A 14,645-nucleotide genomic window follows, 5' to 3' on the forward strand; every position below is an offset into this window, starting at 1 on the left:
CCTGAGATAACAATTGATAAAGTTCAAAGAAACCATATGCACTCTATGGCTATTTATAAATGTGTAGGTAATCAAGCAAAAATAAAGACTTTATACAAAATTAGAAAAGTTGGTAGAGAAATCATAATTATATCCCCATCCCTCTGTGTTGGCACGTCTACTTTCCTTTCAGTAAGACAGCGTTATTCAATCTGAGCCCATGAACATGTCATCATATCAATTAAAGGTATAATTTAAAAAATGATGTAATTAATACATGAATTTCTCCCAAAGAGGGCTGAGAGTCTGTGTGACAAAACATTCCAAAAGGAACCTTAGATAAAGCAAGGACTTAGCTGGTGTTTTTAAAAACGTAAGTATGAGAACTAGGTGTGATGGCACATGCCCATAATCCCAGCACTCAGGGGGCTGAGACTGAGCCAGAGGGATCACCTACAGTTTGAGGTGAGACTGGGGTATACAGTGACTCCAAGGCCAGTCTGAACAAAGCCAGTGAGACCCTATTTCCAAAAACAAAACAAAAGAAATGGAATGACAAAAAAGCAGATACGAAATAAAAATATATAACTATTTCAAGTACCAAGTACTATTCTCATGATTCTTAAACCTTAAACATACCCCAAATAAGGCAATACAATTATAATGTTGAACTTACAAAATCAACTTTTAATAAATTTCATCATGCTGAACACATGCACATTAATGAAATCATGAATCTTAATTATTACTTTAAGTAATAATTAAGTAACTCAATAATTCCTAAAATCCCCTCATAAGAACAAATCACTGCAGAGGGAGAGAAGCTGGCCCTGTGGGAGAAGCTTCCCGCCTGGAAACCGTATCATTCTCATTGTTTTGTTGGGTTGGGTGTTTTTTTTTTCTTCTGTTTTGTTTATGTTAACTCTGACAGCATGGGCAGCTATTTGAAAGATAGCAAGACATGTTACAGAAGCCAGTATATATTTATTACTGGCTTGTTTTGACGTCCTTTATTGCAGTCATTGTTTTGTTTTTATTGTTTCTATCTTGTTCTGTTTGATTTTTACTATGTCCAAAGGTAATATCTGCAGCTGTTTTGAAGACAACAAAGGCACTGTGGTAACTATTGTTGGTTTCATAAGGTTCGGAAGTCCCATATCACTTATTCTGGTTTATTTTGATTGATTTTACTGTTTTATTTTCCTTGGTTTTATTCTCTCTAAAATAAAAAAATAAAAGAACAAATCACAAGTTAGTTATATTACCAGTTTCTCTTAGTTCACGCAAAGAAAGGTTGGTTGCTAATACTGTTTGGAGAATTTCTTATGCCCTTATCTTGTACTTGAATAACTACTTTGAAGATAATGATAATTAATTAACCATTATCATTCTCCTATTTTTTGTTATGAAATTTCATTTTTTCCATAAAAGAAAGAACAAATCACAAAATTTGGTTACTGAAATAACTTGTCAGGTTAGGATTATGAAACAAGATGTTTCTTACTATGTATATTAATTTTTTAAAATAATGAATTTTTATATTTTGATAAGTAATGTATACATATATGCTATACCTTGTATTATGGGGTGTTGTTGTTGTTGTTGTTGTTGTTGTGTTTTGTTTTGGTACCCGGGATTGAACTCACAATCTCATGCTTGCCAGGCAGGCACTTATGCCACTGAGCTAAATCCCCATATTGCGATATATATGCTTTATATTAACTTCTAGTTGTATAATTCAAAGCATAACTCAAGATAAAATAGAAATCTTGATAGTTTCAGATCAAAAGTATAAAAATATACTAGCAGTATTATCAAATTTCCAGAAACATTTAAGGTAGAATATTAGAGGTCACTAAATAACATATCACATGAGGGATAAAGTTTTTAGTTCATAACTTAAATCACCAACAATAAAAACAAGAATATAGGGCAGGGGATATAGCTCAATGGCATAAGTACCTGCCTGACAAGTGCTAGGTCACCAGTTTGATGCCTGGTACAAAAAAAGAATACATTGTTTCAAAGACATCTAACGATTATAGTTCCAAATACAGATGTCAACTCTTATAACTCCCATCTACACTTTACAGTAAAGGGATAATAAAAACCCAAAACTGGATTTTTTTTTCAATGCATGTGCCATTCACAGTTACTGAAAATACTGGTCCAAGTCAGGCACTCAGCTACTCAGGAGACCGTGTCAGAAGGATCTTAAGTTTAAGGTCAGCCTTGGCAACCTAGTGAGACACTGTCTCAAAAAACTTTTTTAAAAGGCTGGGAAGAGAGCTTAGTGCTACAACACTTGCCCAGCATGCACCCCTGAGTTCAAGTCCTGATTTATACAACATAAGGCAGTTAGAATAGTAACTACACAGTACACAGCTACCAAAAGAACCGAAACCAAGAGCCTATAATTCAACTTATTTCTCTATTTCCTTCCTTCTTTCTTTCTCTTCTTCCCGCCCTCCCTTCTTTCCTGTTCTTTCCATACTGGGGATAGAATACACAGCTTCCCTCTCTTCCACTGAGCCGCAACCCCAATTCTTTTCATTTTGTATTTTGAAACAGTCTCCCTAAGTTACCCTGGCTGGCCTTGAACTTGTGATCTTCTTGCCTTAGCCTCCCAAGTGGCTGGACAACAGGTGTAACTCACCACAGTGCCTCAGTTTTCTCAATACCAGTTTATGCTACGCAGCCGTATTTTCCCTTTTCAGTGAAGTCCAAACCGGCTGGGGTGCAGAGGTCACAAAGTGTAAGAGGCAAATGCTACAGTTCTGTTACCTCCAGAGTGGTCAGCGCCCACTCATCCCCAGCGCCCCTGGCCTCCAGGGGAAGTACCTTTTTAACTGATAAGGAAGAATCTTCCTAAGGAAGCATATGTAGGAAGTTAGATGCTCTGAAAATGTTTTCAATTTCACAGTTGTCTCCTGGAAAAGAAAAATAATTTCTGAGTTAAATGTGCTACTAGACAAAGTGGAACTCCCATTTCTGGAAATAAAACAAGGAGTACATTTACCAGAACAGTCACAGTATCTTCCGTAATACTTTCAAACAAATGAAGCATTCCTTCCTCAAGAGGGCGGACGTAGGACGCATTTTCATGAAGGTACTGTGAGAACTAAATAGGAGGAAAGAGTGAATTTATGGAAAATAACAAACATCAACAGAGTTTAAGTGGACCCACTGAGTTATAAATCTAAATTCTTTAGGAAACATTTCTGGGAAATCTGGCTCTTACTCAGATGCTCCCCTCTAACAGTCCAGATAACATCTCCCATCCCAAACAGATTCAGAGGTGGAGACACACTGGACCACACGACATCAGGGGAAATGGACAGGGCACTGCAGGACACCTCAGCACCAGGGGTCAGCTGCCCACAACAACTGCTTCTCTAAAGGGGGTTCAGGGAAAAGGTTTGAAAACAAAAGAGTGCATGACACAGATTCCATGTCGTATACCTCTTTTTTTGGGGTTTTTTTTTTTTTTTTGCTGTTTGTTTGGTACTGGGGATTAAACTCGTGACCAAGCACTTGCCAGGCAAGCACTTGTGCGACTCAGCTAAACCTCTAGCCCCTTATATCTCATTTTTTAAAAAACAAATCTTTGGAGGACAGCTTTTTATTGCATGTAACATTCAGGTTAACAAAACCAAGGATCTAAACATCAAAATGAAAATATGAATAGAAACTTAACTGTCCCTGGCACCTTAGCATGTGACGAATGGTGCGGGGTCTGGGGGTACCACTCAGGGATAGCTCTCATGCTAGTCTGAGCAAGGACTGGTTCACTCCTTAGCCCCCGAACAAACAAAATCCTAAAAGTCGGAGTCACAGAAAAAAAGTCCTACAGACATCTAGACAAGCTGGAAGCAAAAGGGTAATTTTCATTTATGAAATATCTCAGAAAAATCACAGAAGGCCTCTCAAAGCCCAAAGCACTGAAGGTAAAATATTGAGAAATATCTGAATTCTTTAAAATAATAAGTGTTCCAAACAAATTACATTTAACAAATTTGATTCTTGCCCTGTGGATGTAAAATGGCAATAAGCTAAAATAAAATCCACTAATAGGCAAAGAACCAACATTAAATAGAAAATACGTTTTTTTTTTATAGAAAGTATGACTGCATTAAAATGGGGCGTTTCTGTTTTATCTGTGCAGGTTTTTTGAAAACTTTTCTCTACAGTGATATTTAAAAAGAACTGAAAGACTCAAAGTTTAATTTTTATGAATTTCAATGGATTCGTAGGTATCTGATGAAAACCAAGTACCTACTTCATGTGTGTAAGGCCTAAGGAGGAGGAGAAGAGCTAACCTTTACTGAGTGTTTACTTAAACTTAAAGCTTTACACATGCTGTCTCACTTAATATTCACACATAAACAGCAGTGAAGTAGGTACTCTACCCCATTTTAAAGACGAGGAAATGGGAGCGCAGAGACACTAAATAGCTAGAACATGGCAAAGCTGGCCTGAGAACCCAAGTAGCCTTTGATACTCAAATAAGTACTTAGGATAACTGCAAACACAAACACCACTCAGCCCCTGGAGACACTGCCTGACACACAAGGCCAATGGGGAAGAAGAGTGAGCTGCAGCAAGAGACGGGTGTGACTTATTTCAGGCAACAAGTACTTTCATTTCCTCCCGGGACAGCTGGTCTCCAAGATGGCCCCAGGGATCCCCACGAGTCTTCGTTTTGTGTAGAACCCTGGCATTACTGTCTCGAGGTTGGGGAATAGGACCATGACAGAAGCCACAGTATGTGACTATGCGGGTAGTCATTCAAAACCAGCGGCGTCTGCCTTGTCCTCCTGAAATCATATCACCAACCAAGGAGCCTCATGGAGAGGCACACAGTGCGGAACTGAGGTCCCAGCCACACTACCCTCCCAGGTGAATAAGTGAACGGATCCCCCAACCCCAAACGAATCTTAGTATTTGACTAATATACTCATTAACATACATTTTATTTTATCACTCACATGAAACCTTGCAATCTACCTTAAATTCTTTTTTAGAATTAGCCGAGGAGCAAAAAGAAAGGAACAGAATCCAGGAGGTCAGTAAAGGTGAAAGGGCTGCAGGAAGCAACACTCAAACCTCTGCTGATTCTTCCGTAAGCCTCGCAAACCCTGAAACATCTTCCAGTTGCAACTGGGGGAGCATTTTTACTCCCAATCCACATCAGCCAGAGGAAAAAAGGTCAGCTGCACCACAAGGTCTTTCGAGTACAGTAAATCCCCAACTTAGGAACGAGTGAGCCCCCTGGTCTCCCTTCACCAGGACAGTGTGCGTGCTTCCCCCTCCCTGGGCCTACCCCTTCCCCCGTCTTTTCCTCCCCCGGGGAAGCAAGCCATCCCTCTTCTCTCCCCTTTGATCTTCACTCTCCAAGGTCCACCCACTTGCCCACAGAGCCTCTCCTGGAGGTGCTGCTAAGAACACTCCTCCTCCCCGAGGGTCTCACACACTCTCTCACAGTGAGCTCTTCCAACACCCTGCCTAGTAATTACTTTCTGAAAACTCTCCATTTTTGCCATGTTTTGTTTTGAGGGTAAAACTACAACTCATAGTTATTTTCTCGCCACCACACTTTCTGGCTGCTGCACAGAACTAGTCTAAAAACAACTATTTGTTCAAGGCAACACAAAACATGCTGAGTTAAATTTACCTTCTGATTCAATGGCGATATAGTATCTATGGCAGAATCAACAGGAAAAATCTGAATCCTCTGTTCTGTGTAGGTATGAAAGTTCAGAAGGGCAGTCACAAGATCTTGAACAAAAGCCAGGGCCTGCCCGGCAATATCTCGCATCTTTAGCTTTAAAAATGAAAAGTACACAGTTGAGGTCAATCCCCAAGTTATTATTCTAACCCAGCTTTATTAAGTTTGCTTCTGGAGAAAACACTTGAATTCTAGTGTGATTATGCCTTATAATTCATTGGCTCCCATTTGAATTTTTACTTTAGTTGATTAAGTCAGACAGGGTCTTGCTATGCAATTCAGGCTGGTCTTGATTTCACTACATAGCCTAGGCTGGTCTTAAACTCATGAGGGTCCTCCTGTCTTAGTCTCCAAGCACTGAGAGTATAGACACACACCCCGCCTGAACTGTAATACAGTACTGTTCCCTAAGTACATTAAACAGCCCTCAGTTTTGGCAAGCACACCTCCTCACTTAACCTGGCTTTAAAGCAAGGTTCACTAACCTGAAAGAAAAGATGATTCAAAACAGCAATGTATCCCATAATTTAGTTCTAGGTTACCAAACAGAGGCATAAAAATATTGTGTTATTTATGAATTCAATCAAATGTTATACAATTTAAAGAAATTATGACAATGTAAAATAATGATTTCACACACTAAACATATCCCCAGACAACTCATTCTAATTTCTGCAAAGCTTGACATAAATGTGGCTAAACATAAAAGCATGAATTTTATCCTTTACCTGGTGTCTTCTGTTGTGGAGGGGAACATTGAGAGCATTATACTGACTGTACTCTACAAAACAGAAATGACGTACATTAGAGCTCTCATTTTACATTTACAGGAAAACAGCTTAAATCCAAAATGATGAATATTCTGTAGCAAAATTAGATTCACATGAAAATTTTAAAATAATCAAAACCACATTTAGAGTACAGGAGAATTATGGAATTTATACGGAATCAGTGGTTGTCGCATAAAATACTTTCAATTTTTTTTTTTTAATTTCAGGACAAGAAAACAGATGTTTCCTATGATTCTATTTCAGAGAAATCACTTCAAATGCGTCTATCAAGTTTACTCAGAAAGGCTCATAATGTTCCTGCTGTTATCAATCAGTCTCCCTCCTAAAATAACCATCTACATGGCCACTACATTAATCCTCCAGAAATATCAGTTTCCCTAACACTACAACGTTTGAAAATTATCACCGTCTGCTGCTGCTGATTGCAGTGAGTCAACCCAACTATCCAGGAAAGCTTCTCTAGCCCCTCGTCTTCCTCTCTGCACCAGAAGCTGCCGTCAGCCTCTGAAGCTCCCTAACACCTGGCCTCAGCCTTCTTCCAACCTCCTTTTAATGATCTTCATCTCCACTTGTCTCTATTTCCCACTTCAGCCACTCCATCTGCTCTCCTCTGCCCACATCTTCCACCAAAATAACATCAGCACCAGTCAGATTCTGACAGTTCCTGGGCTATCCCGTCCTATCTCCAACGCTAAACTGGCTGTGTACTCTCAGCTTCCTCTTTATCCTCTCTCAACACTTCCTTTTCTGCCAGGCCTCTTGCAGACTTGACCCAACCCAAAGCTCTCTGCGTTATTTCAACAATGGTTTTGCCATGACAAGAAGTTGACTAACACACACACTTTCTATGGCCAGTGTCTAGATATCCCCCTCAAAGCCTCACGCACTCACAGGTGGGACTCCTTGGAGGTGGCTAGATCTGGGGTGTGTGACGTTGGACCAGGTTGTATGGGCTGTATGACACTGGGATTAAGGGTGGGTGTGGATAATGGCAGCTCCGCCCTGGGCGTGGGTAGCACCAATCAATAGGCTTGTAGCCTGGATGGAATACAAAGGGACAGAAAGAAGGCAGGCTTGCTGCTGTGGCTTTGCTGCCTTCTGCCTGCCACACCAGGAACCATTTCTCCTCTGCAATGCTCTGCTGTGCCACCCTGCCTTGGAGACAGATGACTATGGACTGAAACCTCTACAAACTGTGCTAAATAATCCTTTCCTCCTTTAACTTGTGCATGTCTGGTATTTTGTTTCAGCCACAACAAAACTGAGACAATTTCTGTCAACACTACCACCATCTTCCTCCTTCACTATTTCCTTTCTCAGAGACCAGGTTGTTCTTTCTCCTCCCAAGATCTTCTGAACCCCTGACAATGTGGGTTCAAGTCTCCATGACAGCACATGAGTACTACAGCTAAAGGTCTTGGCCTCCTCCTCCCACCCCAAGATAGAGTGTACTCTATTGCTGGATTACCCATGTGAGTACACACACCTCAGGATAACCCTCCCCAGGAACCTCGAGTCCTAAGACCTTGGCCCAGCCCCACCTTCCCTATCAGAACTTTCCTTCCACTGCCCTCCACATTCCACCCAGTCTAGTGTGCTATCCTGCTCCAGGAGTGTCCTGAAGTCATGGTGGCCCCTTTCATCTCACATACCACACTCTAAGAAGTTCCCTGGCTTGTCTTCCCTCCTTTTCCCCAAACAAACCCACTCACAGATACAGACCTGGCTCCACACACACTTCCCCAAACGACCACCAGGGTAATGTCTCCTTCCCCTGAACCCCAAGCACTTCTTCATGGCACAGTCTAGCTTGCATTTTCTACACAGACAATTTAGTTTCCACCTCTGCCATGCTAGATCATAAGTTCCTTGAGGATATAGATTTTTGTCTTCTAAAGTTTTGCAACCTCTGGGCACTCAAGAAAAATCTCTAAATATTTTGGAGTACTAATGTGACACGATAATGGAGTACTACAATGTGACATGATAAGGATTTAAACCAAGCTAGTAACTAGTAATGGAAAAGGAGAATAAGTCCAAAAGAGGTCTGATGTAAGTTATTAAAACCTGATGACTAAATCATGTAAGGATTAATGGAACAATGAGATGTCAACATTTACAAACCACAGAATGAAAGTCTGCAAGGGCCATTTAAATTAATGTGGAAGTTACATGGGCCGGGGATTTAGCTCAGTGATGTAAGCACCTGCCTGGCAAGTGGAAGACCATGAGTTCTATGCTCGTTACCACAAAAGAAAAAAATCATAATGTAGAAGCTATAAACATTTGTGCTTCCAAAAAGGAATTTAGCTTTTTTATACAAATATGACATGGCCTAACTTTAGTGTTAAACTGCTATTTTCCCATGGTTTCTTCTTTTTTCTGTTTTTCTTTTTATGTCTTCCCTGAGAAAAATTTAGAGGAAGTAAAAAATTAATTTCAGTCATGACTTTAGAAAAAGGAAATGTGTATTAAATGTAAGGTATGTTTCAAATCCAGCAATTAGCTAGGCATGGTGATACACGCCTATAATCCCAGTACTCAGAAGGCGGAGGCAGGAGGACTGCCATCAGTTCGAGGCAAAAGTGAGTTCAGAGCTAGCTTGAACTACATAGCGAAACCCTGCCTCACAAAAAAGAAAAGGAAAGGGGCTGGGGATTTAGCTCAGCGGCATAAGCACCTGCCTTGAAAGCAGGCGGTCGAGAGTTCGATCCCCAGTACCAATAAAAAGTTGTGTGCAAGTGACCACACCATCCCTAGGATGAACAGGAGGTAGGGCTCACCCACGCCTGATCCTAATAACACTGAGGATTGACTGACCAAAAGTCAGGCAAAGATCCAAATTACTGCCAGCCCTTCCACACTACCATGAACAACTCCGCTTGTACAAAGATGCAGCCACATTAGATGCAAACTGATTTCCACCTTGGGATGTGATAAATACACGCAAAACTTATCTACATGGGCTTTAACCAAGAAGACTGTCTTTGGCGTAATTACCAGGTAAGTTAAAAATCTATGAAATATGAGGGTCAAAGCTAATTGAAAGAACAAAAAGAAAGCAACCCTTTGTTGGGCCAATTTTTTGCCAACAGATTAGAAATTATTTTAATCAGTTGGCTACCAGAAAGAGGTTCAAAGTTACAAATAATGGAAAACTTTATACAATACCTACTTGTATCATTAAAAGGTACTTTTTCATTGATGATTGATAATGATTCCTCTAATCTGCCTGACAAATCTTCATGAAGATTTTTTAACTGTAATTGACTGTAAGAAAAAACACAAGACCAGATTATCACCAATCAAACAGTGAATTAAAGCCATTTATTTGTTTGCTTCACAGCTGGTGTCAGGCTTTCTGCTCTAACATCTAGCATGCATTTGCTAGCACATACAGAGAAGAGAAACACCATCCCCCAATTCCAAAGCCCCTGAGACTCTGTGGACGATACAGAATTCTAAGAGAGTTTATCATAGTCCCAGTATCTCATACAACCTTGAGTTTATTTCCTACAGTTAAGGGTAATCTCACAACTACTTCAAAACCATAAATTTGCCTTTTATAACACACAAATGTTTACTATACAGTGATTACTATAAAGTGATTTTTAAAATATTAAACCTTTTTTTTGTCTTGAGCTCAAAAGCTGGTAATTTCTGTTTTGATTCAATTATGAGCAAAGGTATACAACGAAAAGATGCATGTGTTTTTACAAATGCAACTGAAATGAAGAAATTAATCTCACTGATCCTATTAAAACTTTAAAAGGCCAAATAAACACTAGAGTACAATGTTAGCACATATTTTAAGTAATACTTTAAGAATTAGTAATCTAAGCCAGGCATGGTAGCACACGACTGTAATTCCAGCACTTGGGAGGCTGAGGCAAAAGGATCACCAGCCTGGCTGGCCACACAGTGAGTTCAAGACTAGCCTGGTCTACACAGACCCCCTCCCCAAAGAAGAATCAGTAATCTCTAAATTAGATCACTGCTTTATTCAAAATGCACTATAAAAAGCTGGGCAAAACGATTATCAGCTTTCCTACCCAGCACTACCAGGAGGCCGTTTTCTTAAGAGTAGTTTGAAACAGAAAGTGCTCAGTGGGGACCCAGAGCACCCCATGCCCTGAAATACCTGCTGGCCAGGACTAATGCACAAACCACCCTATCAAGCATGCTGCACCCCAGGGAGGAGACAAGAACCCTGGAGGTGACCCATTCCCACCTCCTCATCTCAAATGCTGTCCAGTTAGGACAGAGGGGCCAAAAACCAAAATCCAGGCTTTTGGTTCTTTTTCAGAGCCCCTTGACATTCCCATTTCCACATACCATTCTTCAGTTCGGAGCCGACATTCCTTAGCCTCCTTTTCTAGAGTCTGAGACTTCACCTAAAGACAAGAAAAACAGCCACTCAGGCAACAGGCAGGAGCACCCCCTGGAGATGTTCAGCAGCAAGCTCACCACATGGCTAGCTCTGCACTGCAGTTTGCACACGCTGTAGGACGTGTCAATCACATGCAGTCGCACGGGGCCTTACTTCCAGCTTAGCCTTGTCATTCTGCAGCTTCTCAATGGTTTCCATGTACTTCCGGGTCAGGCCATCCACCACAGCTTGGTGCTGGGCTGCTTCTGTCTCCAGGGCGGCCAGCCGACTCCTCAGCTCTGCTTCTACATGCTTATGCTGCTCATCGGCTTCAAAAAACTGAAAAGACAAAACCGCCTGCTCCTTCAAATATCCACATATGTATAAATGAGAAACAACGGTGGAGACTAGTCACTGCACACCTTCCTTACAGCGCTGTGCACTCACAGCTCCAACAGGCTGATACTAGATGTGGGACTTTTTTTTTGTCTTTGTTTTTGGCAGAACGGAGATTGAAATCAGGGTCTTCACCACTCAGCTCTACCCCCAGCCTTTTTTTTTGAGTCAGGGTCTCACTAGGCTGCCCAGATGGGACTTGAACTTGCGATCCTCCTACCTCAGTCCTCCAAGTGCTAGGATCATAGACATGCCCCACCAGTGCCAGCGGGGGTAGCACTTTTCCTATCTCTCTTTGCAATGTGGAACCTGAAAGCCTGAAAGGGTGACATAACTGATCTACTGTCTCACAGTTAAAATATCACAGAAATGAGATTTAAATACAGGTAACTTACTCCACAGCCTGTACCTCCTTCCTCGTCATCTAATGAATTTCTCCTTTACTTCAAATACTTTTCAGTACACATAGTATTCAACTGATCAGGATATAACTCATCTGCTCAGCTAATGAAATAATCAAAATAAGTGCTATTCCTAAAATAGCCAAAGCTTGTTCCCTTAATGATAGTTTAACACTAATTAAAAATTAGTAATAATTAGACACAAAATACACAGAGGTCAAAAGTTCACCTTTTAAAGATTTTTTTCAGACTAAAAATTAGTGCAGATTAATTTCTCATCATTTGAAAAAAAAAAGAAGTAAACTCTGATCCACTATACTATGACTCTTAAAATATGCTCAGTGCTTTAGAGCATTTCAATAGCAATGGGATAACACCACTCAACGACATTAACTTTTCAACATTCTGTACATATCTGAGTGACTGTCCTAAGTGAGGTTCTGTTCTGGAGCTGGGTATACAAAACATTATCTGTCCACACTCTCCGAGACCTTATGGTCTAAGAGGAGTGCTGATAAAAACCAACATCAGTACACTAAAAAAGCAAACTTTACTTATGGACAAACCCGAAACTAAATGATCCTTCCAACTACTACCTGTGTAAAATAAAGAATATATAAAATACAGTGTATTCGTTAATGTAGTTAAAAAGCTATTCTTGTACTTCAAAGATGTGTATGCGATTTAGGAATGAACAAATGACACTAACATACACACTGAGAGAACACAGGAGACAGTAAAAGCCCCTACAGACACAAAGCACTCTACTTGCATTGATCATTTCTGCCTTTCTAGATCACATTACCCATTTTAAAATTGGTATGGAGAAAACTGCAAGGTTTTCCTCACCTGAATATGCAACCGTTCGTTCTCTTCTATCTTCTTCTGCAGATCTTCATCGAAGACACTCTTCTGCTCTTGACTCAACTGAGAAGAAGATTCTCCACTTTTCTGATGGAAAGAATAAGTTATGTCCACATAACTTTCATCCTTTAGAGACATATCCTAAGGTACCCAGATTCTCTATCACTTTAGCAGCTTGTCTCTTCTACGTGTTCATCATTCTCAAACAATCCTGCAAAAGTACACAGTCCATCATTTAACTTTTCCTATGGGGCACAAATTGGAACTATAAATGTTGCAAAGGACAGAAAGCTTAAAAGAGAGAGAGCAGAGATAGAGAAGGAAAAAGATGAGGTCATTATTTTTTGCAAGTGAATTCAGAAATAATTCTGCTGGAAGACACAATGGACTCAGGAAACTAGCAATATAATTATACTAATAAATACCATTTTAATTTGATCTTTTGGTTTAGAAAATCAGAGTATTAGCAATTCCATAAGTCTGAGTTGTTAAACTCCTTTAAGAAATTAGCTAACAGAATTCACAAAGATAAATTCATACAGAAGTTTAAATGGACTTCCAAAATTTTTAAAAACATAACCATGTAAAATAAAACTACTATAAATAAACATAAGAAAAAAGCTCAAAGATTATGAAAAATCTCATGTTTGCTTTGCAAGAATACTAACTTTTTATATTTAGAAGCATACTACTCTTTAAAAGACCTAATAATGCACATTTGTTTTCCTGTAACCCACGGACGTGAAACTCTTTACGGCACATGGTAACGATGAGGCTGTGTTCAGACGTCGGTCACCACCCTCCCCTGCCTTTGTTCGTATCTTCACCCTTCATCTAAAGTAAAGTCACCTGCTGACCTAATTCAGGTCAGTGACTGTAGGCCTTGTGAAAATGGGACACCTATATAAGATTAAAACAAAACAAAAATATTAACTACCCATGATGTAGTGTGTGTAGATGTATGAACAAGAGATGCAGAACGAACATTACTGAACGACACATTTGGAGTCTTCAGTGCTTCCCAATTTGGAAAACTTTAATCACCCACACCTCTGTTAAACAGTCCTAATCAGGCACTTTCACAATCTGATGTGCAGGCTTGAAGTCTGAAGGGCCATTTCCACCCCAAGAGTCTTTCTGAATTCCCAGGGCATGTGTCAAAATGGACAAGCTTCCCAAGTGGCTCTATCTAATCCATGCTGTTGTCCTCTCTTTTCTCCCCTATGAGAACAGCAGCACTCCAGAGAACCTTTCCATGTGGGGAAAGGTAGTAACGGCAAATACAGTCCTGGGTACTTTCACGTGCTTCTCTTTAATCCTCACAAGCCTGAAAATTTCAGCCCAACTCTGCTGACAGACAGAGGTGGCAAGATCAAAAAGCCTGCCTAAAGCAAGAGGCATTATGGTAACCATTGTCGATAACCTTGTACTCTGTTTTTACATCATGTGCTATGTCTACCCTTGGTTTTGACTGACAGCTTTGTTTTGCCATATTTGACTTTATTGTCTTCTAAAAAAAAATGTAATAAGAACTAAGGAGTAATAAAACCCAAAATGTGTAAATTTTGTTGTAAAAAAGAGAGGAAAAAAAAGTGCTCTAAAGTATACAATTGTAAGCGTGTTTAGGGGTGTTAAATAGACGACCATATTAATGTTTTTGGTTGGATCATTGAACACAACTGTTTGCAGTCTCACTGTTTGAATGTCCACTTTGTATGTTTTGATACTGTGACTTGAGCAACTATCTCTAAGATGATAATTGTAATGATAATTGATTTCTTACTGGGTTTTTTTTGTATCTCTGTATTAATTGTACTCTTACACTGCTTTGTTTTGTTTTGTTTTTTCTCTTTTTTCTTTTAAATTAAAAAAAAAAAAAGCTTGCCTAAGACACAAATTTCTAACAATCAGACAAAGAGTTCAGCTGAGGGGTAAATGCCGGAGCCTGTACTCTAGCCTGCATTAACAGTGTTTCTGAGTACTGCATGCCTACAGGCTTGTGGAATACTCACACACTCACCTTAGAGACCCCACTACTAACCCATAGTACACACCCCAAAAGAACAACTTCTTAATCACAGAAGTGCTCAAAGTACGAGGTCACCCATCTTAGAGCA

At 40.0% G+C, this 14,645-nt stretch overlaps 1 protein-coding gene and 1 long non-coding RNA gene across 3 annotated transcripts in view; both read right to left on the bottom strand.

Annotated features, from left to right (window-relative positions):
* Ppp1r21 (protein phosphatase 1 regulatory subunit 21) overlaps window positions 1–14,645 on the bottom strand; it is a 55,466-nt gene that overhangs the window by 27,225 nt on the left and 13,596 nt on the right. For both annotated transcript variants that reach the window (XM_063228942.1, XM_063228950.1), the window contains exons 4-11: window positions 12,514–12,615; window positions 11,042–11,206; window positions 10,834–10,892; window positions 9,674–9,768; window positions 6,436–6,488; window positions 5,654–5,803; window positions 2,999–3,100; window positions 2,821–2,909 (exon numbers count right to left, since the gene is read on the bottom strand). In XM_063228942.1, the coding sequence (XP_063085012.1) occupies window positions 2,821–2,909; window positions 2,999–3,100; window positions 5,654–5,803; window positions 6,436–6,488; window positions 9,674–9,768; window positions 10,834–10,892; window positions 11,042–11,206; window positions 12,514–12,615 (815 nt within the window). The remainder of the gene's footprint in view (window positions 1–2,820; window positions 2,910–2,998; window positions 3,101–5,653; window positions 5,804–6,435; window positions 6,489–9,673; window positions 9,769–10,833; window positions 10,893–11,041; window positions 11,207–12,513; window positions 12,616–14,645) is intronic.
* On the bottom strand, window positions 646–2,814 carry LOC134471085 (uncharacterized). Its single transcript, XR_010040437.1, has 2 exons — window positions 2,636–2,814; window positions 646–1,198 (listed from the first exon to the last, which is right to left on the bottom strand). It is a non-coding gene; the product is annotated as an uncharacterized LOC134471085 (long non-coding RNA).

Source organism: Cavia porcellus, unplaced genomic scaffold (assembly GCF_034190915.1).
Source record: "Cavia porcellus strain 051 isolate PalLab524CR breed Dunkin Hartley unplaced genomic scaffold, mCavPor4.1 scaffold_1, whole genome shotgun sequence".
Taxonomy (NCBI): Eukaryota; Metazoa; Chordata; class Mammalia; order Rodentia; family Caviidae; genus Cavia; species Cavia porcellus.